Source organism: Crocuta crocuta, unplaced genomic scaffold (genome assembly GCF_008692635.1).
Source record: "Crocuta crocuta isolate KB4526 unplaced genomic scaffold, BGI_CrCroc_1.0 scaffold1133, whole genome shotgun sequence".
Taxonomy (NCBI): domain Eukaryota; kingdom Metazoa; phylum Chordata; class Mammalia; order Carnivora; family Hyaenidae; genus Crocuta; species Crocuta crocuta.
Window position 1 is genome coordinate 987714 of NW_027530366.1, and position 9542 is coordinate 997255.

Consider the following 9542-nt stretch of genomic DNA (forward strand, 5'->3'; position numbering starts at 1 on the left):
CCTCTCCCCAACTGTTTCCCCCTTCTTCTCCTTCATGGTCCTCCGTTAAGTTCCTCCTAATCCACATATACATGCAAACACATGGTATAAGTGATACATTTTAAAATGGGCATCTCATTCCCACCAACAGTGTAGGAGGGTGCCTGTTTCTCCACATCCTTGCCAGCATCTGTAGTCTCCTGANCCTGTGATCAATAGCAGCACCAATTAACTGCTTATATTTCTGTGGTATTCTTCCTGAATTGCCAAGTACTTCTTTTAACATTTTCCTCTTTAAAGAAATACTATTCTGGTAGTTTAAGCATAAAATGCAGAATGTGAGAGAGACCGATCATTTTTTGTCAATTTTTAATTAGCTGTAGGTTTGTGGTTTATTGTCCATTTTGTCGTGTATCTGCTGCCAGTTTCCTAGGCCACTCTTGCATCTAGGTTACCAGTTTATTGCCCATAGAAGGGACATCAATTTTGTTATTAACCTATGTTAGACTTAATTTTAAAAGACAATTTTATTAGGGAAAAAAATCCAAGTAATACGTCCTGTAGCAAGTGAATCATTGATCATCTGTTTCACCTTGTTCTTTGATCAGCATGTATAGTCACAAGATTATTTTTTTCTAATTGCAAGCAGTTACATCAGAAATATGCATATTTAGTCATCATTTTTAAAATATTAACCATCCAAGCCGCTGTCATCTTTCTATTTATAACTACTAAAATATAGTTCTGCAACTTGGAAGAATCTCAAAGGGGGTATGAGTGAGAATGTCTTCAGTTTATAAGCAGAACTTAAATAGGGTGAAATCTTGGCTCTAGTATCTCCTTGATTAACGATGTATGTACAACTGTTAGGAGGTAAGGTTGATTTTTAAAACATCTCTCTGAGGTGAATAATGGTGTGTACTTCTTTTCCTACATTGCTAGATTCAATTTGTTAATATTTTGTTAAGGATTTTTGCATCTAAATTCATGAGAGATATTGACCTGTAGTTTTTCCTTTTTGTCTGGTTTTGGTATTGTGCTAATACTAACCCCATAAAATGAATTGGGAAGTATCCCCTCTTATTTCTGGAAGAGATTATGTAAGATTAATATTGACTTTTTAAATGCTTGGTAGAATTCCCTAGTGAAATTGTCTGGGCCTAGAGATTTCCTTTTTGGGAACTTTTAAGTTATAAATTAAAATGTTTTAATTGTTATGAGACTTTTCAGATTATCTAATTTCATCTTTTTGATGATTCCCATATTTTTATCTATTTCACTTGAATAGTAGTTTGTAGTTTTTGAGGAATTAATCCATTTCTTCTGAGTTGAATTTATGAGCATAAAGTTGTATATCCTTTTAATGGCTGCAGAGTTTGTAATGCTGTTGCTTGTTTCATTCCTGATATTGGTGACTTACATCTTCTCTCTTTTTATTACTGTGAGCCTTGCTAGAGATTTATCAATGTTACTGATTTTTTTTCAAAAGAGATGGCTTTTTGTTTCATTGATTTTTCTCTATTTTTCTGTTTTTAATTTTATTAATTTATGCTCTTTATTATTTCTTCCCCTTCTGTTTGCTTTGGATTATTTTGCTCCTTTTTCTAGTTTCTTGAGTTAGAAACTTAGATTGTTGATTTGAGAGTTTCCCTCCTTTCTAATGTAAGCATTTTGTGACATAAATTTCCCTCTCAGCATTGCTTTGGCTGTGTTTTGACTGTGCCCCACATATTTTAATAGGTTCAGCTTTAATTTTCATTCAGTTCTGTGTATTTTTAAAATTTCCTTTGAGGCTTCCTGTGAACCATGGACTATTTAGAAATGTGTTTGATTTCCAAGTGTTTGAAGATTTTCCTTATTGCTTTCTAGTTTGATTCCATTATAGTCAGAGAACATATTCTTTATGACTTCAGTTCTTTTAAACTTGCTGAGTTTTGGGGTGCCTGGGTGTCTCAGTTGGTTAAGTGTCTGACTCTTAATTTTGGCTCAGGTCATGATCTCATGCTTGTAGGTTTGAGTCCTGTGTCGAGCTCTGTGCTGCTTGGGATTCTCTCTCCCTCTTTCTCTGCCTCTTTCTCTGCCTCTTCCCTGAACTTGCTCACTCTCTTGCTCACTCTCTCAAAATAAATAAATAAACTTAAAAATAATTATAGAGTTTTGTTTTATGATACAAATGGGCTCTCTCGGTGAATGTTCCACAGTGCTTGAATAAATGCATATTCTGAAGTTAGTTGAGTGGAATGAGGTGAGTAATGGAAATGAGTAGACTAGATATGTATAATCTGTAAGTGCATGTTGAGTATAATTGACTTTTCTTTCTTTTTTGGCAGAATCGCTCCTGCTTTACTAAGACAGGCATCATATGGCACCATCAAAATTGGCATTTACCAAAGCTTGAAGAGATTATTTGTAGAACGTCTAGAAGGTCAGTATATACTCCTTCTCTTTTGGGGTAATACTCACAGGGATTATCAAATCATGCTTACTGAGAAGCATTCATCATGGGATGCTTGAGAGTGGGTGATAGTCACTGCAAGGACAAAGTGAGCTCATACTGACTTGGAATTCATTCTTGCAGGAGTGATATATGAGTTAGAAGGACCTGCTCTTTAAGTTTGTCCCTTTTCCTGTCAAAGAAAAAAAAAGGTTCCTGGTCATCCACAGAGGGAACATGGACAAGTTTGTCCAGAAAATTAACGTTGTCTTCATCAACAAAAAGACTTCAACTATAAACAGTTCTGTTGATGCCAGTTTTGATAAGCTTTTGTTAGGTGGAGTAAATTTAGAGTATTCTAGATTCTGTTGTACCTGTGGCCACCTTCCCACATTCAGCATCATCATATGTCTCTATGTTTGCTGCTGCATCATTGCTAACTAACCTGATATTGTACTAAATGGTTATTTTATCACAGGGCTGTTGCACGGTTGGGGATAGATAGCTGGAGAGCCTTTTGATTAGTAATATCCTTTGAATTACTTGATTGTCCTAAATTGACTTTTTCTGGAGCCTCTTCTTTGAGGATTCTGAAGGATTTGCTTCCTAAAATACTTTTTTTTTTTTCCACAAATGCTTCTCTTTGGTTTACCTAGTTTCTGTTTGTAGGCTTTTCATGGTAAGGAGTCATGGTGAAGATGGAATTTTCATTTTATAACATTATGCTCTGTTTCTTCTTTTTTTTTTTTGGTTGAGTATATTTAGTTTCAGATGACTAGTTTGTCATATTTGAACTACAGAAACCTGTAAATAAATAGAGGCCAGTAGATATCAAGACCAGTCAAAATTAATATTTAGGTAATTTATTTCTGTTACCCGTAGTTTTTACCTTTTAAAATTCTATTGCTAAGTCTTTAGAATTGATTCTCCAGAAAAAGACTTAAAAATTTTTCTTTAGGTGTTTGAAATGATTGAGGAATAAATACCACATTCTGAATTATGTGGGTTATTGCCATTTGCTCTATACAGAATAATAGGACATGTTTCAGTGTCTTTTAGAACTGCCTTTAAAAAATAATGATATATATTTTATAATTTTTATGTTTCAGTGCTGATATGGGATCTAGAAATATTTGAGTTTTTAAATTTTCATAAGTTTTGTGGTTCATTTCTTACAGTCAGTTCTCTGCCCAGGGTTCCCTTCTTCTGAAAGATCAGTACTTTGTTCTCAGAAACTAGTACTTAATACAAGCAGAATTTTTTTTTCCTTTTTACAGATGAAACTCTTCTAATCAATATGATCTGTGGGGTAGTGTCAGGAGTGATATCTTCCACTATAGCCAACCCCACTGATGTACTAAAGGTAAGAGAGGTCTGGTAGTATTGGATGTATGCAATGTGATATGAAAAGAGCATAAACTTTGTGTCAGATCTCCTCTTTGTCACTTGCCAGCTGTAAAACCTTCAGCAAATCACTTAACTGTGTTAAGCCTTGGTTTCCTCATTTGTCAGATGAAGATAATTTAGTACTTACAAACCGTTGCATAGGTTTGTTTAGGATTAGAGATTACATAAAGTGCGTATCATACTTGGTAGATTGTAGATGTTCAGTAAATAGTAGTCAATTTATTATGATATGCATTAATCCATTAGTCTTTAGAGTATGCAAAACTGTATAAGATTTTTTCCAAGGACTATGTAAATTTAAGGGAATCAGTTTTCAGATACCTTATTTCCATTTATATTCTTCTAAAATTGATCTGAGAAAGAACTTGTGTTTTTATTTTTAATAGTTCTTTTCCCACTTTACAAAAGAAGGGCATACTCCCAACCCATTTTAAATCTCAGTATTGTATATTGACCAGTGGTGTAACCTGGGGTACCAAACAAAGGGATAATTAAAAAAAAGGTTTTTTTGAGAAGACTCCTTTAATAGCTAATTGAGGTATCTTAGTCTATAATGTATCTATCTTTTCTGGTCTTACCTATATTTCCATTAAGGATGAGATTTGGCTTTTAAATGGCATATTTTGGTTTGTGTGGAATATTCTGAATTCAGAATTAGAACAGTATAGGTTAATGGTATTGATTTTTAAAAATGTAATTGGATTTCTTTCAGATTTTATCAAAACACAGGATGAAACATTTGTTTTATAATACCAGTGTTCATCTTATTTTATCTCATAAAGTGGTAAACAGTTTCTACATAGTTATTAACTTATTCATACTTATGCTTAATTAAAAGCATTAAAATATATGACTATAATGTGTGAGGGGAGTCCCAAGCTTTTGAAAGTTATTTTAGGGTGAATGTGAGAAAAAAGAGGACATGTGCTTTATTTATTTGAAACCATAGGTGGCTAGGTTAAAGAGATCTATTGCAATCAGAGTTTTGAGAACCAAGAGAGTGACATGAAAAACAGCACACATGAAAGAAACCAGTGATGATTAATGAAGAAAAGATATGAAATGATCTTTCTAGGTTAAATTGAGAGCAATGTAGCTACAGAATTTTGATCACTTAAGATTTACAGAGTATTTGTGAAGAGAATCGATTGTATACTAAAACTCTAAAATATTTGCAATATAATTACACTTGACATATTCAAGAACAATAATACTTAACTCCTGAAGCTTCCTTTCTTATCCATGTGGATCCCAGATTAATCACCTAAGTGATTCACTTCAATTTCCTGCCTGGCACAATTGGAACCATTGACCCATGCCAGAATCTGCCTTTTCCTTTCTTATACCGGGTTAGGGCTGAAGGGAATGGGGGTGGGGTGAGTCACAAACTTAGACTGTGACGGTACCAACATAGAATCTATGATCACAGTTGGGCCGTTCAGTTCTTTCATATATTCTTGGAGACCTCTTTCTCTGATCTACTATGTGTTGCTTCCTTGCCTTTGTATATATAGCTCTCTCTCTGACTGTAATGCCTTTTCCCCCTTTCCTCATGAATTTATCCTTCATGGCTGCTCAGGAACAGGACCAGGACTAGGATGAGACAAATGAGGTACTCCTTATGGATGCAAAATGAAAGGAGGCACAAAACAGTAATCAAGAGAGATAGCATTTTTATGCACTATTTTTCAAAACGTAAAATGAATGCAAAATTATTCATGATGAATAAAGTATCAATATTTTGTATAATTCATCTCACCTCACCCTAATCTCACACTGTTGGATCCTGTCTTTAAATTTTTGATATTTGATTCATTGTGGGTTTTCGTGCATTCATTTTCATGTTTTGAAATACTGCATTATTATTTGTCTGGATTAATGAGTATTTTTGAGTCCCCATCCTACATTTTGTGCCAGAGGAAAGTGGCATACTTGCCTCACCCTAGTCCCAGTCCTGCTCAGGCATCATTTCCTTAAAGAAGTCTCCTACTTACCATAGGATATTTGTAGTTTTGATTTATCTTTGTAATAGTTTTCTATTATGATTTAATTGAGTTTAGGTCTTTATTTCAAAACTTGTAGTAGTAGCAGTTGACTTTCCACATAAAAACATGCTGTTGTCTCCTGATTTACCAAAGACATTTATTGAAATCTAGAGTTGTGCATCCTGAAAATCAGGCCCATGTTTGGGCCACTAGTATTTAGCGACCGGCTACTATGATTATATGTGTGCAGTCAAGGGGGAATTGTACCAAATCTTTCACGTGTTTTTTTAAAAAATTTTATTTATTTTTTAATGTTTATTTTTGAGAGAGAGAGAGAGAGAATGAGAATGCAGGCTGGTGTGGGACAGAGAGGGAGATGGAATCTGAAGCAGGCTCTGTACTGTCAGTACAGAGCTCGATGCAGGCCTTGAACTCACAAATGGTGAGATAATGACCTGAGCCAAAGTTGGACGCTTAACTGACTGAATCACCCAGTCACCCCAACTAATCACATTTTAAAAGAATTATTTTCTATCCTCACTGAGTACTTGTTCTCTTTTCCCCAAAGTTTCTTCCAGCTGCAGAATTGATGGACTTAGTATAAGAAATGTGAGGCTGATGAAGATAAGTTTTATAAAATATACTTTGACACAAATTGCATCTTAAAAATATGTAGTTTGTCATTAATTTCATCAGAACAACGGTAATATTTCTGAGAATTCCCAAATACTGTTTTCTTAATTTTAAATGAGTGAAACCTCTCATTTTGATCTCTGTTAAAGCAAAATGTTCACCCCTTCTTACTTTAGATTCGAATGCAGGCTCAAGGAAGTCTGTTCCAAGGCAGCATGATTGGCAGCTTTATCGATATATACCAACAAGAAGGTGCCAGGGGTCTGTGGAGGGTGAGTCCTCTTTATGCCCTTTTTCTATATATTTGCAAATAATGCTGCTTATATGAAGCCATAGAATTATGAATTGACCCAGAACATGAGGTAAGAAACTTTCTTACCACCTACGGAAGGACCAAAACGTACCAGTTTCTTTATTTCTGCTTAATGTTTGGGGTTGTGTGAGAGAAGTTATGACATTATTTGAGATAGTCATATTTGATTTGTTCAAATTCACAGTGAATTTAGTTCTTCAATACATATTTTTGCTAGTTTTGTACTAATGCTGCACTGTATGTGATAGTCTCTGATTCCCTAAAACAACTTTTTTTAATCTTCTAAAAAGTAAAATTTGTACTAAAAATATTGAGATGTGTAAAAGAAAAAAAAATCCAGAATTATTAGCTAGAGATAATCACTGTTAACATTTTGCCATTTCATCTTCCAGTCTTCTATCTACTCCTTTTTTTGTTGTTGTTNGGAAATCCATTAATAGGCTCTTACAGAAGAGAGCTTCGTTTGTTTTTCTTCCTTTATATTTTCCACAGCTTCCTATAAAAATTTTAAACATACAGAAAAGTTAAAAGAACAGAACAGTGAATACCTTATATACCCAGATTAAATGACTGTTAAAGTCTAGCCATATTTGCTTTATCTATTTATATATGTATACACAGATATATGTACAGACACACATTTTTTTTCCCTAACCTATTTGAAAGGAAGTTGCAGACATCATGGTACTCTCCTAAATAGTTCATTATGTGTCTCCTAAGAACAAGGACGTTCTCCTATATAATGATACATAATAATGATGTTATCACACCTAAGAAAATTAATAAGTCTCTAATACCTAACATCCAGTCTGTATGCAGATTTTCTTTATTGATGAGACCAGGCAAGTTTTCTTATACAGTGTTTCCCCTGTATTTCCAGACCAAACTGGAAGTTAGGTCTGTTGGCTTGATTAGATTCACATCAATTTTTTTTGTTTTTATTTACTTTTGAGAGCAAGAGAGACAGAGCATAAGTGGGGGAAGGGCGTAGAGAGAGGGGTAGACACAGAATCCGAAGCAGACTCCAGGCTCTGAGCTGTCAGCACAGAGCCCAGTGCAGGGCTCGAATTCAAAGACTGCGAGACCATGACCTGAGCCGAAGTCAGACTCCTAGCCGACTTCACCAAGAAAACTTTATAGGGTACGCTATATATTTCATATTGTATCAAAGCAAGAAGCACATATTAGTTTGTCCCACAATTAATGATGCCAAGTTTGCTTATTTGGTAAGATGGTGTCCACCAGATCTCACCATTGTAAGAGATAAAAATTTTTCCCTTTGTAATTAGCAGGTAACCTGTAAGGTGATATTCTAGCAACATACGTATATCCTGTTACTTAATAACCTTTCACTTAATGGTCTTAGCATCCATTAATGAGCCTTGAGGTTTGTTTTTTGATAACAGGATTCCCTTTCTTGATTAGTCTAATTTAAAACCAGAAAACGGGCCTAACTAGAAAATTCTCACAAACTAATATTAAGGGAAAAACAAAGAGCAGGAAATACAATAGGGAAATTTTTCAGGGGAACATAGCTACTTTGTTTTTAATTAAAAATTTTAATTGTGGTAAAATACACATAACATAAAACTTAACTGTCTTAAACATTTTAAGTGTACAGTTCAGTAGTGTTAAGTACATTTACGTTGCTGTACAGCTAGTCTCTAGATTTCTTTTCATCTTGCAAAACTGAAACTCCATACCCGTTAAACAACTCCTCCCCTTTTTCCCCTCCCCCTGGCGACCATCCTTCTGTCTGTCTCTAATGAATTTGACTATTCTGAGTATCTTATATAAGTGGAATCATACAGTATTTGTGTTTTGTTACTGGCTTATTTTACTTAGCATCATTTGCTCCATGTTCATTCATGTTCTCACATGTATCAGAATATCCTTCCTTTTTAAGGCTGAATAATACTCCATTGTATGTATATACCACATTTTATTTTTCTGTTCATCTGTTAATGGGCATTTGGGTTGTTTCTGTATCTTGGTGCTTGTGAATAATGCTACTCTGAGTATGGGTGTGCAAATATCTCTTCAAGACTGATTTCAGTTCTTTTGTGTGTATACCCAGAAGTGAGATTGCTGGATCATGTGGTAATTCTATGTTTAATATTTTGAAGAATGGAACATAGCTCCTTTTATGACCCAGGGTGCTTATATCATCCAGGCATGTAAGATAAAGAAGTGAAGTACATTGTGTTATGTACTTTTTTGACAGAAATGTGTATTATTTGCATATTAAAATACAGGAATAGGGGCACCTGAGTGGCTCAGTTGGTTAAGCATCTGACTTCAGCTAAGGTTATGATCTTGAGGTTCAGGGCTGCAAGCCTCGCATCAGGCTCTCGGCTGTCAGCACAGAGCCCGCTTTGGATCCTCTGTCCCCCTTGCTCTGCCCCTCCCCCAGTCATACACTCTGTCTCTCTCAAAATAAATAAACTTAATAAAATACAGGAATATTTTTTCATTTTAACAAGGAAATAGGTTTGCATTTTTCTTCAAACACATGGTCTTTTTCATTGTTTTATTTTCCTGTTCTGATTGTCACATGGGTACTGGAAACATTTTATATTCTAACTCCATTGTAAGAAATAACAGCACAAGTGCAGTAACAAAGTGTAACTGGCACTTAAGTCAGAGTTGGAGAGAAGGTAGAGGGTGACGGGGACCCTGGTAAACTGGAGAGCACGTGCCCTATTCATTATTCTCTTGCACGATGGGAGTCCAGTGTGGCCAAAGTTTTTGGGCTTTCAAGAGAAGCTGAAAATCTGCATTCCTATGTGAA

At 34.9% G+C, this 9542-nt stretch overlaps 1 protein-coding gene across 4 annotated transcripts in view; it reads left to right on the forward strand.

Moving 5' to 3' along the window:
- Positions 1–9542, forward strand: part of SLC25A14 (solute carrier family 25 member 14) — a 49946-nt gene that overhangs the window by 28836 nt on the left and 11568 nt on the right. For all 4 annotated transcript variants that reach the window (XM_077766145.1, XM_077766144.1, XM_077766148.1 and 1 more), the window contains 3 exons: positions 2310–2404; positions 3691–3776; positions 6615–6710. In XM_077766145.1, coding sequence (XP_077622271.1) covers positions 2310–2404; positions 3691–3776; positions 6615–6710 — 277 coding nt within the window. The remainder of the gene's footprint in view (positions 1–2309; positions 2405–3690; positions 3777–6614; positions 6711–9542) is intronic.